The 18,449-nt window shown below is 41.0% G+C and overlaps 1 protein-coding gene across 5 annotated transcripts in view; it reads left to right on the plus strand.

Moving 5' to 3' along the window:
- The first annotated feature begins 381 nt into the window (after positions 1 to 381).
- The window catches only part of SYNCRIP (synaptotagmin binding cytoplasmic RNA interacting protein), a 26,095-nt gene continuing 8,027 nt past the window's right edge, over positions 382 to 18,449 (plus strand). For 4 of the 5 annotated variants that reach the window (XM_066179590.1, XM_066179591.1, XM_066179592.1 and 1 more), the window contains exons 1-10: positions 539 to 619; positions 1,919 to 2,078; positions 2,931 to 3,049; positions 3,229 to 3,336; positions 5,030 to 5,143; positions 5,229 to 5,405; positions 10,343 to 10,478; positions 11,202 to 11,407; positions 16,518 to 16,667; positions 18,021 to 18,142. In XM_066179590.1, coding sequence (XP_066035687.1) covers positions 1,931 to 2,078; positions 2,931 to 3,049; positions 3,229 to 3,336; positions 5,030 to 5,143; positions 5,229 to 5,405; positions 10,343 to 10,478; positions 11,202 to 11,407; positions 16,518 to 16,667; positions 18,021 to 18,142 — 1,280 coding nt within the window. In that variant the 5' untranslated portion in view covers positions 539 to 619; positions 1,919 to 1,930. Of the gene's footprint in view, positions 620 to 1,918; positions 2,079 to 2,930; positions 3,050 to 3,228; positions 3,337 to 5,029; positions 5,144 to 5,228; positions 5,406 to 10,342; positions 10,479 to 11,201; positions 11,408 to 16,517; positions 16,668 to 18,020; positions 18,143 to 18,449 lie in introns of all 5 variants that reach the window. The other variant, XM_066179594.1, reaches the window with a different exon arrangement.

An 18,449-nucleotide genomic window follows, 5' to 3' on the forward strand; every position in this document is an offset into this window, starting at 1 on the left:
CCAATCCCGGTCTGGCCACGGCCGCTCCGCCGGGGCCGAGCCCGCACAGGTGCAGGCGGGCGGCGCCGGGGAACGCGCCGTCCGTGCAGGGGGCTCGTCCCGCCGCCGCCTCCCCTCGGCAGCGCTTCACGCGGGAGGGAGTGAGGCAGGAACAGGGGGAGGGAGCGGCGCGCGCCGCTCCGCATGGAAGGCGGAGAGCGCGCGCGTGGGGCGAGCGGAGGGGAGGGCGGGTGCGCGCGCGCGGGCGGGGCTGGGCGATATAACCCTTGCGGAGCTGCCTGGGAGACCCCGGGTTTTGGGGCTGCGCCAGCGCGCGCGGCGGCGCCTCCTCCTCCTCCTCCTCTTCTCTTCCCTCTCCCCCCGCTCCGCTCCCGCCCGCCCTCCGCCCGCCCCCCCGCGCGGAGTGGAAGGGGCCGGGGCTGGTGCCAGCAGCAGCAGCAGCAGCAGCGGCGTGAGCGCTCGAGCGGCCGCCATTTTACGCCAGCTCCAGCAGCAGCACTGCCCGGACGCACCGCCGCGGGAGCGCGGAACGGGGGCAGCGCCTCAGTACGCCGAGCCACGACCCGCGCCCCGAGAGACCCTTCGCACACGGCGGTTCTCCCCCCGCAGACACATACAGGTCAGGGCGGCCGGGCGCTGGCGGGGTGGAAGCGGGCCGGGTGGCAGCGCGGGCTGAGGCGGCGGAGGGCGGGAGGCGCGCGCTGGGGCCCCGCAGCGCTGTGGGGCCGGGGTGCCGCGCGATGCGTGGAGGAGCTGCCGGCGCTGCCTTCGTGGCCGCCGCTGTCGGGCGGGCGGGGGCCGGCCGGGCCGGTGCGCGGCCCCGGCGTGGCGGCGGCGGCCGGGGCACCACCCGAGCCGGGCCGGCGCGGGGCGCGTGGCTCCCGCCTTATTGTCCCGCCGGCCCCGCCGCTCCATTCATTGCCCGTGAGGGGCAGAGGGCGAACCGCGGCCTCGGTGCCCGGCGTGTGCGTGGGGAGCGGGGCCGCCCGGGTTTGGCGTGGCCCCGGTCACGTCGGGAGGCGGTGGGCGATGGGCAGCGGTGTTTCCGGGCTGGGAAACGGGGCCTTGCATTGTTCCGGACAGGAGTGTGGCCGGGAGGCAGCGGCGGGGCCGGGAAGGCACGGCGTGCTCCCGGCCGGGTGGTGAAATCGGGCCCGGGGTGTTGCAACCCGCTCTCTGGGGGGAATAGGGTGAGAGGTGGGGAATGGCCGGGGCTCGGGGCGGGGGGGAGCCGCTCCTCCCGCGGGAGTGTGGCGGGGAGGGGGGGAAGTCGGTCACTGGAGGAAGTTGTAGGACATCTGAACGCGCGGAGCACGTGTTTCCATCGGGCTCATGGCCGCCGCCGCCGTGGGTGGGTGCGGGCTGGGAAGAGCGCTTTGTTCCTCTCGCTTGCCCGGCCGGCACCGGAGTGGAGGCGGGAAGGGATCCCGGCCGCGCCCGGGGCCCGGAGAGGCGGCGTGCGCCGAGGGGCAGCGAGTTTGCAGCGGGCGGTGGAGGCGGCAGTGAGTGTCAGTGACGGTATCGCGGTGCATGTGGCAGGTTTGCTTGTCCTGCCACCCCCGCTGTTGCCTTTTTGCTCCATTTCTAACTTGTTCAGAGCGTCTTAGGGAGTGTGTTAGAGAGAGGGGAGGTGAGTCAGTGTCTGTCTGGGTTGTGTAAAACCTGCAGTGGAAGCTACCCCACCCCCCTTAGGCAGTGGTGTTAGGGCTTTCCTTTGTGTTAGTGCTTCTTTTGAGGAATTTCCTGCGTCTTGCAAAACTATATTAAAAAAAAATACGAGAGCGGTGATCTGGTATTTTTTTATATTTTTTCCCATTACTTTAAAATAATAGGGTAGTTTGTTGCATGTACTGTCACATGAATTGTTCCACCTGAAGATCTGTTTAGCTTAATTTTGATGCTTATTGCATTTGAACAGATATCTGGAAACATGGCTACTGAACATGTTAATGGGAATGGTACTGAAGAGCCCATGGATACTTCTGCTGCAGTTACCCATTCTGAGCATTTCCAGACATTGCTTGATGCTGGTTTACCACAGAAAGTTGCTGAAAAACTAGATGAAATTTACGTTGCAGGTAAGATCTAAGACTTGCAAAACCACACATACAATATTTTATTGGATTCTGCTGTCTTTGGGCTCAAATAGCAACTTTTTGTGGTTTCCAAAAGTATGGGAACTGCAGTCTTACCAAAATCTGTATATTTTAGATTCAGTACTTCAATTTATTTTACTATCTTTCAGAGGAAAGTCCCAGGCTACTTGGGCTGAGGGGTGGGAAGAAGTATGCAGGGGACCAGAGCAACAGCTGGAATAGGCAGCAGATGATTTTTAGGAGGAGCAGATGATGTGGTCTTTGTGCATTTTTTGTAGTAATTGTAGGTAACCATAAGAAACTAAAGCCTTGGTATGCATCTTCTTGTGTAAGTGATACTTCCTGACACGGTGTTTGGGCTCATGGATGCAGAAGTTATGGAGTTCGCTTTTTCAGATGTGGTAATAGCTAGCAGTTTTTAGGCTTGATTTTTGGATCGTGGTGGTCATTTTTAGTGCTGCAGTTTATTTGTATTTATGGTCTTCTAAAAGCATACCAAGGTACCATTGCTAGGCAAGCCGAGTTAGGCTTTGGTAGGTTTTGATAGATTTCTCTGAATTCAGCTTCAGGATATTGAGATTAAATTTGTCCTATGTAACATCTGGGTTTCACAGAAGTCAAATGAACACTTAAATGTTGTAACTTTCACTCTGAAACTTCTCTCTTTTTGTTTTTAAATTAAGGATTATATACCCTTCAAAGAAACTAAATGGTTTTTTAGGCATAGTAACTTACTTTAATCAGTAATTGATTTAGAAGTCACTGAAATATGTTAGGGATACTATATGAGGCTTTGCAAAGATGACTGATTAGTAATTTTTTTCTTTTCTCCAGGGCTAGTTGCACATAGTGATCTAGATGAAAGAGCTATTGAAGCTTTAAAGGAATTCAATGAAGAAGGTGCACTGGCAGTACTTCAGCAGTTTAAAGACAGTGATCTCTCACATGTTCAGGTAACATTAAGCAGTTGACAATATAATTGTTGAGGGATAAACTGTTGGTTGTCTGGGAAGAGGTCTGAGTCTCTTCAGTGATCCATGTGTGATATGTGAAGTGAACGCTGTATTAGTTCAAGGTAAAATGAGATTCTGGCTTGTCATGTTTTCAGAACTAAAGATTGTGTCTTTTGCAGAACAAAAGTGCCTTTTTATGTGGAGTCATGAAGACATACAGGCAGAGGGAAAAACAGGGGACCAAGGTGGCAGATTCTAGCAAAGGACCAGATGAGGCAAAAATTAAGGTATGTCGGTAAAAATAGAAGTTATGAGATCTGCCTGTTGTTTGTTTCTCTGAGTTGTTGTGATAGTTATGTTGGTTGTTTTGGAGCTGTGCTTTACTTAAAAAGCCTGTAACAGATTATTTGTCAAATTTGTCACTGTTGAAAGCTGCCACTTGCAATGTTGTCCTACACTTCTTCCTTTTCAGGTAGAAAGTCCATACATTAATTACTAGAACTGAACATACAAAAGTGAAAATGATTTCATAGTTTGTCTTATTGAGACAGTTACTCTGTTTCCCAGTAAAAAGTTTGTACATAGTTACTCGAGTTCAAAATGCATAAGTTCAGCTGCTGCTGATTTTTTTGTTGTTGTTTTCACTCCGCCCCCTTAGTTCAGATTTAGAGCAACTCCACAATAGGGAGGAGATACCACGTGTCTGAAAAAACAGATTGTAATGGATTTAGGATTTAGCCCGCTTCTTGTGACATAATCACTGTGCTCATAAACTGTACCCCAAACTGTCTTAATAAGGGGTAAATTATTTTTTGACCATGTCTGCTGCTAGCAAGAGACTTCTTTCTTAAGAGTTAGGCCTATAATGATTTATTTTAAAATACTGTGATTAGCAACTTTACCAAAGCTTATGAGAGGGAAAACCATCTAAGCACATTTAGGTGATGTTGTAAAAAAACCCCAGAGGATCTTTCTTCCTTGATACTTCATGTGTATGGCATAAAATGATCATTATGAATGACCCTGTAAAATGAGAAATTCTTTTTTTCTCTTGACTGGGAGTCTGGGATGCCATTAATTACAAGTTTTAAAAAAACTGGTGCAGTTTTTGTCACCGCCATGTAAAAAAACAATATTATGAGGATGTGGTTAATAACTTCAAGTAGCATTGCTTTTACTGCTGATGGCTATAGCATTTAAAATAAATGCAGTTTTGTAGTTGTAAAATTGCCAACTCTTGACTATAATTGGGCTTGTTTAATATGCAGTTTCTTTGTATGGAGAGCTGATTTGTCTTTGTACAAAATTATTAAGAAAGACTTAATTTCAGAGGAGTTTCTCACGTGTATGCATACTGAATGTCAGCTAACATTTTAAGTTGATAGTATGTCTGTAACTATATCTATAACCATTTGCACTGGTGCTAGTGAGGGTCAGTTGTCCTGGTATCCTGTATAAGCCCACAAGGAATTTGAAGGGGGGTTGATAAGAGAAAGGAAGCAGTAGTGCCCCTTTGGTAGTTGGGGGTCCCTGAAGCAGTCTGTACCGTGTTCCAGGGGTGTAAGCACTTAAACATGTGTTCTTTAACTCCACACTCATGAGTAATCTCATTAAGTGCAGGGAGCTCTTGTGCATAAACGTCTGCAGGATTGGACATGCCAAAACAAGAAGTGGCTCCGACTAAGATCTTCCTAATTAAAGGGAAGCTCACTATTACTTGTCTTTTTTTTTTTAATGAAAATGAAGGAATTGGGAAAACTGGATGTGAATCTCTAATTTTCTAGCAGTGTTTCTTTACCTAATAGTTCTGTTAATTGTTTTGCAAGTTTCGTGTTGAAGTACTAGAAGTAGATTTGTTTGTGGGAGCTTCAAAGCAGTACAGTTTAAAAGGAATTAGAAGCATGTCTGTCTGTGAATGAAGTGCAGCTAAACTTGCTCAGTTTGTATGTGATTTTAAAATTTTAAGTTTCTTACTTGAAGGCACTGTTGGAGAGAACTGGCTACACTCTTGATGTGACTACTGGACAGAGGAAGTATGGTGGACCTCCTCCAGAGTCCGTATATTCAGGACAACAACCTTCTGTTGGTACAGAGGTAAGAAGGAGAACATGTTTATGCAGATGTAGACTTTCTCATTGGAAATACTTTTTATAAACAGTGCTTTGTATGTCTGTTGTAGATATTTGTGGGCAAGATTCCAAGAGACTTGTTTGAAGATGAACTTGTTCCGTTATTTGAGAAAGCTGGACCTATATGGGATCTCCGCTTAATGATGGATCCACTAACTGGTCTAAACAGAGGATATGCTTTTGTCACTTTTTGTACTAAAGAGGCAGCTCAGGAAGCTGTTAAATTGGTAAGTTTTCTTGGATTTTTTTTCTTTTTTGATGAAGTACTCTCTGGCTTAGAAGCAGTTGTCCTCTTGGTCGTAGTGCTTAAATGCTTAAGGTGAAATGGTCGTTGTTAGATTACTTCGTAAATGTCCACTAGGTGTCAAATTTATTTCCTCATTGCATATAAATATTTGCTGACTGCATTAGGGACAGGAAAAAAAAATAAAAGCTGATGGACTGCTGTTTGGTCCAGTTAGATGAGCCTTTACTATTAGCCCAAGCTGTATTAGCAGTAGTGACTTCTGAGCTGTCTGCATCTGTGCGAGTTGTGGAGAGCAGGGGTGTTGGGGTTGGTGTGGTACAAGGGCAGTGCTGGTCAGGGTGTTTGTGACTCCTGATGTGTTTCTGCACCAGCAGGGGGCCTGTGCTGGGAAAGTGCTTCAAAGTCACAGAATTTTATAAGATACTTCAGATGGGGAAAAAATGTCTCTTGAGCATTGAAGGTCTGTTCTGTTTGCTGCAGCTGACAGGAAAACGTTATAAATCCTGCTGGTCTAAGGAGCATTTCCTCTGTTTTATACAGTGGTATGAAATAGTTTGTGTGGTATACTCCTGATAAGCTTTTCAGGTTTTATGCATGAAGTACCCATCACTAAAGAAGAGGGTTGGAAGAAACACAACCCTGATCCTTGCACAGTGTCTTTATTTTCCTGGCTAAGTTAAATTTGAATTTTTTGAGCTGGTTACTGCTACACTGATGTGGGCAGGATTAGTGTGTGGTATGAGTGCTAACGTATGCTACACTGAAGTGTACCGATGCTGTTTTGCTGTAGTAGGGTTAACATTCCTTGTTTTGTAATGAGGTGTAGCTTAAATTAAGGTAGCCTATTAACATATAAGTCAATTGGTGGAGAAAAATCAAGCTGAAAAATGGGAATTTTTTAGAGAAAGTACACAAATGTCTGCAAAAGTGGAAGTACAAAACCAATCTGGTATGTGCTGATTAGCTTTTAAAATAAGAACAGTTGGTTGTTCCAGTGTGTAGTCAGATATACTGGGAATAGCTGTGTGTTCTCTCTGTACTCTCATTGTCAGTCTAGATCTTCAGAGTGTGTGTGAACTCTTAAGAGTTAACTCTTAAAAAACTTAGCAAAACAGTGAATCAAATCACATAAGTTCTCAGAGGCACCTAGTAAATGAAAAAAAAAATTCTCTTCATTTAGCTGGATTTTGTTTAAAGGCAACATGCTCTGGAAAGTCATTCAAGTCATGTTTCCAGAAAAGTAACATCAGATCCTAGCCTCAGTCTTCCATTCAATGATACAAGGGAAGGAGCTACTTGATGTCCCTTTATGTCTGATCTTTGATATGCAGGAGAAAAGCACACTGTGTTCTGGTTGTCAGTTAAATAGCTGCTGAGGGTAATAGCTGAGAAGTGTTGCAGTCGATGGAGCAGTCTTCCAACCTTTATGCTAAACTCTTGGAAAGTAGGGTTAGTCTTAAATTGGATTCTGTGATATGTGTCAGGGCTTTTTCTGGAGTGATGCCAGCCATGGTTGACTGGCTAGTTTGGTTTATGAGTTTCCCGAGTTATCTGGAAGTGGTTTGCAAGAGTATTAGCAAATTGTGGCTGCTGAGCTCAGTTGGAAATTGTAGGTCTATAACTTGTATCAATTTCACATGCAGGGGAGATACTGCTGAAAGACCTCTTCAAAACACTGAGCACTTCATCCTGGCCATTTTCATAACCTGTTACTTTAACAGGTGGTGTCTGTTTTGTTACTGCCTGTAATCCTCTTGTGTGTGTACAACTTACTTTCATACTTACTGGACTCCGTGGGATAATGGTGGTTCTATTATTTCTCATCTTTTTCCAAGAGGCTTTTTCTTTTTGTTTTTTACAGGACAATATAGAGAAAATGAGATTAAGTCTCTGCATTGCCTGTAGGCTTTTGGGCAATAGGATACAGCTAGGTTTTTGTCAATATCCGAACTACAGTAGAGAATTAACTGACCTGTCTTCAGGCTCTTGGAGTTGGTGTGACATATTTTGCATACAATTTGTGTTTGTTTGTGTCTGCTGTGTGTATCTTCCATAGTCTATAAGTCAACTTAATGTAAAGCTGAACTAAAATTTCTGGATACACTTAATGTTGACTTACTTTATTCCTTAACAAGAAGAAGTCTTGCGGTTTAAAAGGTTGAAGTCTTGATTTTGTTTATGCATATGCATTTTAAAGCCACTTATAATTAATTACTCTTCATATCTGTAATTCTTCTCAGTATCAGGCCATAGTATCACTCCATTTTTTTCTTAAGCACAGCCAGAACTATTTCAAACACAATTTAGGGAATTTTCTCCTTTTTTATGACCAGTATTTAATTCAGTGCGGTTAACCCTTTGCTGGTTAAGTAGAAATGGCATCTCAGATGTTCACAGAAACATTCACTATCAAAGTATGATTTTTTTTTTAATCTCAGTATTTTTTTTCCCCCTGTTAACATGTTTACTTTATACTGTTAAGAATTACTACAACTCCAGTTGTGTTTTTTGGCACACATGTTCAGTTCTCCTTCCTATTTCACAAGAAGTTGCTAGAATTAAAATTTTCAAAAGATTTCTGTGTGAATAAGGTCACTCTAGATACGTACAGAATAAAAACTTTTGAGGTGAGGCTTGTAGGAAAACATACTGAAAACTATTGAAGCATTTGGTGTCTTTTTGACTAGAACAGGTGTAAGCTTGGTCAGAGTGAAGGTACAGGTGATTTAAGCAGTTTGCCAGCTGTGCATAGAGGTACAACTTGCCCCGTTTGCTCCTAACGAACTGAAATCAGTAGTGAAAATTTAAGTCAGTAAAGTGGCAATACAGACCTGCATATTTTGACTTGTTAGTAAGTTCTTGCATAAGTCAGTGAGAAAAAAACCCCTAAACTATTACATTGTTCTAGAGGGTGGCAATCTCTGCTACCGACTTCAGACACAGATTCCACGGTGACAGGAGGGGGAAGCAGTATGCTGACATAGCTACTTTGGTAGCCTGGCTGTTTTGGCACTTTACCCAGATCATGAGCTGAGCCTTTTTATGTCTAATCTGAGTTTGCAGATGGAATGCAAACTATTTACCTAAAAATCACCAACTTGATGGTCAAGAACACCTAACTGAAGTCTGTTTTCTCTGTGTAAAGAGAAACACACAGTGAAAAATAGCAAATACATTGTAGGATGAAAAAACTTCTAGAAACTATCAGTGGAACTGCAATATGGTAGAAAATACTAATTTTACTTTCTTTTACTCTCATAGAGCACACTGAGTTGTATGAGAGATTAAATGTATAGTCAAACTTTGGTGTTAGACTTTATCAGGAGCAGTTGGATAATACTTTCTATTATCTGTATAGAATAGAGTATTTCATTTGGAAGGGCCCTGCAGTGATCATCTGGTCTATCTGCCTGAGCATTTCATGGCTGACCAGAATTGTGGCTGTCGTCTTGATCGTCCAAGGGCATTGTCCAGATGCCTCTCTTAGATGGTGCTGTTCCAGTGTTTGAACACCCTCTCAGTAAAAAAAGGTTCCTAATGCAAGGAAATGTTTGTTAGTGCACAGTTCAGTTAGTAAAGAATCACTTTCACAGCCTAATAAACTGTCAGCTTCTTTAAAGGTGTTTCTTTAGAAGATTTCTTTTTTTAGCTACTATAGTCTGTCTCTTCATTAATGTATATGTTTATTAATGATGATAACATATATACAGTCTTCCTATGCAGCTACTGCAGCTCCTACTGCAGTTTCCTACTTTAAGATCATCTATTCCTCTGCCACATGGGCAGCAGATATGGAGATATAAGTCCTTCATTACCTCCCACTGTGTTTTGAGACATAATTCATTGTGAAGATGTCACTCCAGGTCCTTTCCACATGTGCAGTTCTCTGTTTTGCTCACTTTCAGTGCAGTTACCTAGCTTTGAAAATTTTCAATGGTGGAGTTTTTGTTTGCCCAAGATAAATATAAATAAACATCTTCCCCCAGATTTTATTGCACAAAAAGCATGATTGGGGTGGAGGACAGCTAGCTTATGTAGTAAGTTACCATCAAGCATGAAATAAATCATAGGATAAATAGCTAGATGAAATTTTAAAAATCTGTCCTGCTACTTGGCAATAAGATGTTGACCACAAAATTCATTTTCTTAGTTAAGAACTGTCTGTTGCAGGTCTTCAAGTTAGAAGTGGGTTGATGTACCAGCAGTTGTCCTCCCTGCTGCTTGTTTGGATGAGGCATGTCTCTGTCTGCATCTCAATGAAAGGCATTTTTTGATGTTTTCTCAACAGATGTCTACAGTAATGCTATTTTTTTTTCCCTTTTAACTGCTGAGTTGTTCAGGGTATCTTCCAGGTGTTATGGGAGAAGCATTTTAACAGAAGTCTTAGGATTTCAAATCATTAGAAAGTTGTTCTTGCTGTTGACTATCTTTACATGTTTTATGTTTATGCATTGGAAAGTATTTGCTCTTTGAACATTCTTTGGAGAAGACCTGTTCATGAATCTTTCTTGTTAACTGTGGAACTTCAGAAGGGAGTCTGACTTTATTGCAACTCATGTCTTGCATTGCACACAAATCAAGAATTTATAGCTACAGCCTATAGAGGAGCTTGTAAAGTTGCATGGTTGTGAGGGGAGAAGCCTTGACCTTGATGGCTTGCATGGTTCTGTATGAAAAAATATTGAGAGACTTGAACAAGGAGGGAAGATAATTGTTGGCTGAAATTGAAGATACCTTAGAAAACCTGGGTATACTTCAGAGTAGTTGAATGTGCATTGTAAAAATGTGTTAAGCTGCAAAAATTTAATATATTGCTCAATTCTGGCTTTTCCAAAGTTAAATATTCAGTATACTGCTGTTGAAGGGTAGTGAAAATTATTTGTAACTGATGTTTGTCCAATAATTTTTTTCTTGCAGTACAACAACCATGAAATTCGTTCTGGAAAACACATTGGTGTATGCATCTCTGTTGCCAATAATAGGCTTTTTGTTGGCTCTATTCCTAAGAGTAAAACCAAGGAGCAAATTGTTGAAGAATTCAGCAAAGTTACAGGTGAGTCAGTGAGTAGGTTTTGTAGAGCTGGAAAATGTCAAAGGTGGTCAGTGTTGAGTGGTCTTTCTCCTTGTAGTTGAGTGATGATGAAACCAAACCAAGACCACTCAGCATTTATCTCAACATCATGTGTTGGGGTTTGCTTGGGTTTTTTTAAAAACTGTTGTTTTGCTGAGGGCTGAGATATTTGTAATTAGACTAGATTCGTTCTACCTGCAGAGTAAGTGTGTGATGTTTAAAAAATCTGTTCGAAGAAATTTGAGTTAAAAGTTTAATGATTTCAATACTAATCGATGTTTTAAAACTTCTCAAGGCAAAACTGAAGTATGTTGAAGAATATAGCTGGTTCTATGCTTTATAATTCTTTAATTTTAAGGATCTTTTTGATAGCATTTGAACTTGCAGAGGTACTGTTTGATGACTTTCTCTGTTACTGAATGATAGACTTTTTAGTTCTTCGGAGCTATAAACTTTTTAGGTATTGAAGTCATGCAACTTTTATCTGTTGTTGTTGAGACATTATGGAAGAAACACACACTGATAAGTGCTTTAACTTCTGGGTTTAAGAAGGGAATTGACAAAGCAAAACTTTTGGCTGCCCCTAACACTCCTCCACTCATTTAGAGAAAGGATATTCTTCCATAGCTACAAAAACAACCTGCACTTTGTAAAGCAAATCAATGGATTGAAAGCATATCAAATAAATTCTTTATTTAATTTCAGAGGGTCTTACAGATGTCATATTGTATCATCAGCCTGATGACAAGAAAAAGAACCGGGGTTTCTGCTTTCTTGAATACGAAGATCACAAAACTGCTGCTCAGGCCAGACGTAGGTTAATGAGCGGCAAAGTGAAAGTCTGGGGAAATGTTGTTACAGTGGAATGGGCTGACCCTATAGAAGACCCGGATCCTGAAGTCATGGCAAAGGTAATAAAGTTACAAGGGGACCATAGTACATTTAAAGTGCTCTGTTCCAAATTAGGTATTTCCTGGCATTAGCCTAAAACTGAATAACGTCTTTCAGCCTTCTTGACAGAGAATGTTGTAGGTGTGATGCTAAAAAATGAATATACCTCAGAAATTATGTGGATTTTATAACTCTGTATGGCCTTATATTATTTTGTGTTCCTAGTGCTGAATAGCGAATGTAATTCTTGCCAAAATGACACGTAGGATGATGTAGTTAATTTTTTACCTGAAAGTGATCATGGTGACTGTTAGAGTTAAAATGGTTTTGTACCCTAGTATTTGGAAGGACAGAAATAGAGATATCTCAGAACGAGCCTTAATTATTTTTTAACCTGGAACTGTATCACTTCAGCATTAGAACATGATGGTGTTCAAATGTGCGCAAATGTATTTTCAAAGTTGCCATTAGCAGTTACTTCTGAGGAGTTAGGTAATTAGCTTCTGTTTAGAACTTGGTAGTCATTTTTAATTTGGGGGAGTTAATTCCTTTCTGTACCTAGACAGGCAATATTTTGAACTTGCAATATTGAGGTGAAGCTGAAGTCTGGACTGTTAACATTTTGAAGTACGTTGTAGCTGTTTTGTATATGTATGTAGAATCTTGCCAGAAACAAACTACCTGATTTTTTTTCCCCATCAGATATTGCCTGACCCTGTCTTTTTCAGTTGTGTTGTGTAGCTGAGTTGTTTAATGGAAACTCCTAGCTAGCCCATATCCTTATCTCTTTCTCTTTGCTTGCTTTTCGTCTGTGCTTTTACTCTCATCTGAGACACGTCACTTGCTGGAGTCCTACTTTGATGGACCTAGTAAGATAGCTTGGCTGGGATCTCCTCTTTGGTGAGCCATAAGGGAAAAGGGTTGGGGTGGGGGCTCATTTTAGGCAAAAAGCTGCTTTTGTAATACAGGTATTACAGAAGCTTTTGGACTATCTTGTCTGCAGACTTTATTTTTCTTGCCCAGCATGATAGACTGTCAGCAGAAGGGAAAGAGTCTTGCAGGTCAAATTTATGGAAGGTGGCACTTCCTAAATATGGCAGCCTGTATGTTTAGTTTCTTGGCTCAAAGGAGAAGAGACTTAATCCACCAAACTGTTAAAAAAAATAGGCAGGAATTTCTGCTGATAAAACAAAATAGACGGAAAGGAAATGAGAGGGGACATAATCAAGCATCTCTCTTAAGTAAGTTTACAGATGTGAAGAGTCAAAGACTAAAGAAATTAAAGTTTGATTGTGGTTTGCCCCGTTTACTGTACAGTTTTTTTGAACGTGTTCATATGTTCTATTGTTTTGTATATGAAATGGGACATGAGAAGAAACATGGAAATGAAGGAAAGAAGTGTAGAAAACATGGAGAAAATCAGCTTGCATACATTTAGTGCCACATGCCAAAGATAGGACATGGAGCTTGGGTTGAAGATGTATGGAAAAGTGAGGCTTTATGAATACGAATACTGGAAAAGTAGAGAACATCTGGCTTGTGTTTGAAGACAGAAACTGAGACGACCCTTGGTGTCTGACCTTCCTCACTAACTGTGTCCATTAGTCTGTTCTTGCAACAACAAAAGTCTTTACTCCAGTCTTTCTTGGCTACCTTCTGTACCTGTGTAGAAGCTGACTGTATCTGACCCTTCTCCAAGTGTAAGGTTTACCTTCTGTTTTTGCTGTCTTTCTCCTAAGAGAAAGAGGAGCAGAGCTGCTGCTGCAGCTCCTGGATGTGAGCTGCAGGTTGGCTGTCATTGCTTCTGACTGCTGTCTCTCCAGAGCAAAGGGAAAGCTATTGATCCATGTCATCTTGCACATTGATGTGGTAGAAGTCTCTAGAGGAAAGTGACTAGGAGAAGTAGGTTGTTTTTATCAGAATAATCATCTGGTCACTGGTTTTCTTGTCAAGACTACTAGAAGAGCAAGTCCGTAAGAGCAAGCTATAAGGAAGACAGATTCTTATTTGTAGCCAGAAGGTGAACAGTGTTCTAAATCTTTCAGAAATGGCATGTCATTTCATCAATATATGGACACCTACTAATTTAAATTCCTGAAATGTTTACTCGAGTAGTTTTTCCTTTGTTCTTCTGATAAAATGTTGTGGAGAGTACTGTATGGGTAAATACTTATTTAAATGGACTGCTAGCTTAAATACAAAGTAGCTTGAGCATGATGAGGGATGAAGCTAGATTCTCAAACTAGATAAATGTGGTACAGGAGATAAGGGCTTTTACTAACAGATCTGAGTATAATTGGTTAAGATACTGACTTCTGGTCCAAAGTGAACTTTTTTTCCAACTTCCCAAGCAGCTGTGTCGATAGTTTAATTTCTCTTAAGTGTCACTTTGTTGCCTCTTACACCTGTAGTCTAGCTAAATTTATTAATGTTTTACTTGATTTCTGTAGGATGACTGAGGCTGCAGAGGACGTTCTGGAGTGGCAGGTTAAGCAGCCAAATAAAGTCTTATGCTTGTGGCTGTCTGGCAGATTACAGGACAAGAGACAGGGCTAGTAACCCTTGGAGAATGTGGCCTGAAGTGTTTGTGCTGTAGGTAAGAGGAGGAAAAGGAGCAGATACCAGAAGTTTTGGGATAGTCTAATCTTAAACAGTTTGTTCAATGTGAGTTCTGCCTTTAAAACAAAATGCTGGTGCTGGGTATATTACTTCTTAGGAGTATTTATAGATTCTTGGTGTAAGTAATGTGTGAGCTTTAATGAAGAGGACTTTTTTTTTCCCCTTCCTTCCTTTTAGAGCTGTCTTAAGTGAAGTTAAAATGGGTTCACCTTCTCTCAGCCTGTCCTTTAACCTGCCTTAATAGCTGTTATATCATCTCAGACTCATTTAGTTACATTTCCAATCAGTAACATGAGCAAAGGTGTTAAAAAATTTCGGTTGTTAGAGATTAATGGATTGGTCTGCACTGGGAAAATTTCAATTGGTTGCTTTTCTGTTTCTTTAAAAAACACTGTATTAGTGCATCTTTTTAAAAATAGTGATTATTCTGTCTAGTTTTTAATCATGTCAGTCATCATGGATTCATTACGCTACTTACGGTTCCTTGTGAGGGTCTAGTTTTCATCCTTTTCTAAAGAACAAGAATATGGAACATCTGATTAAAAGTTAGTGGTTTCGAGACCCATTGATTACATCACAAAACTTCCTGTAATTCATTTCCATGGAATGAGGTTAAGGTAGCAGTTAGGATATTTTACTAAAAATGGTTATTATGTATGGGTTACGATAAATTAAGGTTGCTCTTACCATCAAGACTCTAGGAGAAGCTTAATACATAATAGGAAACAGCTTTACTTGTGGAGTTGGCAATGACTTTTATGTTCTCCTGAGAATCAGTAGGAGTAACTATTGCCAAAGTCTAGAGTTGATACACTGGGTTAGATTTATGGTGTGTAGTATCACTTCTTCCAAATTCTGCATACTATCCTAGTTCAGCTAGTGAGCGAGACAGATTTATGGAAGTCTGTCCTGGTTTTTTGGTTTTGTTTTTTGTTTTGTTTTGTTTTATATTTTGGTTTTTTGCTTGTTTGGTTTTTGTTTTTGTGTTGTTTGTTTGTTTGTTTGTTTTGTTGGGTTTTGTTGTTTTTTGTTTTTGTTTTGTTTGGGGATTTTTTTGTAATTTAATTACATAGCAGTTCTTCCAAAATGGGTGTCTGCGGTTATTGAATTCCTGTATGTGGTGGGAGTAGAGAACAGCTCTGCTTCAGAAATGGAAGCATGCTTTCCTTTGTCCTTTCACACCTTGTGTTATTTGTGTTGGCCTTCAGGGTCAGGAGTCAGTGTTGCCAAGTGCAGTGTTCATTTGATGTCATCAGCTCATTTGAAACCAGTAGGAGCAGAGGGGATGTAAGCAGAAGTTGCAGGTCTTGCAGCTGATTGGCAGCTGCATTGTAGGCAGGTAAGACTGAGCGTTCCTTGTGATTAAACTGTCAGAGCATGGTGCCAGCATGTGGAAAGAACTCTTCTCAACAGGTTGAAGAGTCATGTAAATTGCGAGAACACATGGATGACATCATGTAAACATGCTCATGACCAGTCATTGAGTGCAGCCTCAGCATGAGGATGAATCTTTGAATACTCTTGGGTCACTAATAGGTGATTTGTGATTTCCAGTATATGTTGTCTGCAGTGTTAAGTAAGAGGTTAGTTTAAGCCTTTGTCAGACTGCTCTAGATTTTTGTTTATCCTGTGCAGCTGATGATTGATGAAACTTTATATTGATGATTTAGTCCATGTCAGGCAGTCAGTAGTTGGATGATTACCTGCCTTTCTGATTTTAGAAGAAGCTATAGAGCTGTCTTTGTGTAGCTTAAGAGTTGTGTGCTTTAGTGAGCTTGGGGGAGCTCACTAAACTTCCAGTGAACTTCGAGAGTTATTTGGGGGTGACTCTTTCTCAAGGGAGCAGCACAGTTTGACTTTTGAGAAAGCTGGAGGGTGACTGGCCTGTGTCAGCCTCAGTATCCCCCTCTGTCTGCAGTTCTGTCTTTTAGCAGTGGCTTCACTGAGGTCACTGAGTGCCCCTCAGGCAAACACAGTCCTGATGTTAGGTGTTTGGTGTAGCTATAGCATGGGAACCACAAGTTAAGCAGCTTGAAAGCTGCAGGCCTGTCACCTCTGACCTAGATATTCCACTGATGACTGTTCTGCAAATAACTCAGCAAAAGCCTGTCTAAACAACTGAATGTTTTGATAAGTTAATTGTTTTGTGTGTAACCAATTCTGGTTACCTTCTCTCAAGTTTAATAGTGTTCTAGGTTGAAGGTAACTTCTGCTAGGGTCATACTAACACAAATTGGATTGATTTTCAGGATACTAATACTTATGTAATCATGTTTGATAACAGATGGAATATTTCTGTCAGGGAATTTTGGAGCTAACTCATGCTGTGTGACTATTTAAATGTACATATTCATATATATGTGTATAAAATGCTGTACGGAAAATGTAATGATGTTTTTTCAGTACTGCCAATAGCAGTAACTTGCAAAGCTTCATTTTGTGTTTTGAAATTAGATCAAACTCCTAAGTCCTTTTTTTTTTTTTTTTTTTTTTTTCTTTAATCTCCCTTAGGTAAAAGTTTTGTTTGTACGCAATCTTGCCAATACTGTAACAGAGGAGATTCTAGAAAAGGCCTTCAGTCAATTTGGAAAGCTAGAACGAGTGAAGAAGCTAAAAGATTATGCTTTCATTCATTTTGATGAACGGGATGGTGCTGTAAAGGTAAGTGTAGAGGACTGTAACTGTGTGTGTGTGTGTTGTAAATAGTGTTGTTAGAAGCTGTATGCTTCTTCTAACCTGAGAAAAAGCTTTGTCTGGAGAAGTGATAACACATTGTCACTGATAACTTTGTCCTCTGTGGGTGTCTCCTAGGATGATGCAATTCTAGCTTAAAAAGTTAATCTTAAATGCATCTATCCTAAGTAATTCTGCAGATGAGCTTTTGAGATAATAATGTTGTTACCATTTGAAAGTCAAGTGCCAGAAGTTGAATAACTCTCTCACCAAATTATTGGTACAGACCTAAAGCAGTTTCTCTAGGGCAGGTGATAAAAACTTAGGTAGTGTTTTTATTTATTTTTCCAGGAATAAACACTGTTTTTTTTCGGTGTGTGTGGTTTTTTTGGGTTTTTTTTGGGTTTTTTTGTTTTTTTTTTTTTAATGAGGGGTGCTAGACAATTTACTAATTGTCATTTCTGGATTTTGGTAACTTGGTCTTGATGCCATGTGTTGTTAAGGAAGGGAAGGTGTAATTCCCCTCCTGCCTGTAGTGTATCTGTTTTTTTAATATTCTGTGGGTGGATGCAGGATACAGGGGGATTCAGTTTTTCTTACATATCCATGTGTCTTAAAGCAGATGCTTGGGAAGAGTCTTAGTAAGATATATATCCTGTCAGGGCTTGGCTATGTAGAGTCCCTAAAAGTGGTAGAATCTTCTGCTGAAAATTAACTTGTAGTAAAAAGTGTGGGCCACAGGAATTGTATGTGGTAGGGAAGGAGTTTGATGGTTTGTTGTTTGTTTTGCATTTTTTCGAGGAGAGGGTTGTGGGGAGGTGGTGGTGAGGACTTGGGGTTTTTTGTCGTTTGTTTGCTTGTTTTTTCCTCTTGATCAGAATGACTCTTTAAGTTTTGGCTTCTGGTTGAAAAAGAAGGTGATTTTTGTTACAAGTAAAATAAAGGAATAGCAGAATATACTGAGCTCTAGCTTTAGTACTGTTTGCATGTGTGCTGGCATTAGGAATTTATTCATGGATTACAAAATATGCACTTTCAGAGGACAATTCTGTCACTTCATTAATTGTAACAGCTTGCAAAGATTGAAGCCTGTTTTCAGTTTTGAGGGGAAGATTTCTAAACTGATCCATGAAGTCCTGCGTTTGAGAGCCAAGTTCAGAAGAAATGCATCACTGGAATCCATAATACTATGCTGTCTGATTGCTTAAATTTTTTTTAGCTTTATATTGTTATTTTAGCTCTGGATAACAAACCTAAAAATGCATACTCTAGAAGATAGAACAAAATTAATAACTTCAGATATGCATGGAAGTATATTTAAAGTCTGGTTAATTCCTTCAGGCAATGGAAGAAATGAATGGCAAAGATTTAGAGGGAGAAAACATTGAAATTGTTTTTGCTAAGCCACCAGATCAAAAAAGGAAAGAACGGAAAGCTCAGAGACAAGCGGCTAAAAATCAGATGTAAGTGTAAATGCATGTAGTTATGTTTTATTACTTCTGAAAGATGTGTATAATCCTGTCAAATTAGAACATCTGGGTATTTCAGTAGATATTGTAGTGTATACAGGTTTTCTGGCTTCTCTGAAAAATGTTGGATTCATTTTTGTTTGCTCAAAAAATCTACTAGTGGTGTTTAGTGATAATTTAGGTACTGTGTTGCTCTGCTTATTGAATGTGAGAGCGCTGGAGGAACTGTCTGAAGGTCATGAAACATACATAGTTCTCAGTTTTTATTCTAAATTTCCCTGTACTTCTGCAGTGACGTCAC

Source organism: Chamaea fasciata, unplaced genomic scaffold (assembly GCF_029207755.1).
Source record: "Chamaea fasciata isolate MVZ Bird 193981 ecotype frontalis unplaced genomic scaffold, bChaFas1.0.hap1 SCAF_3, whole genome shotgun sequence".
Classification (NCBI taxonomy): Eukaryota; Metazoa; Chordata; class Aves; order Passeriformes; family Sylviidae; genus Chamaea; species Chamaea fasciata.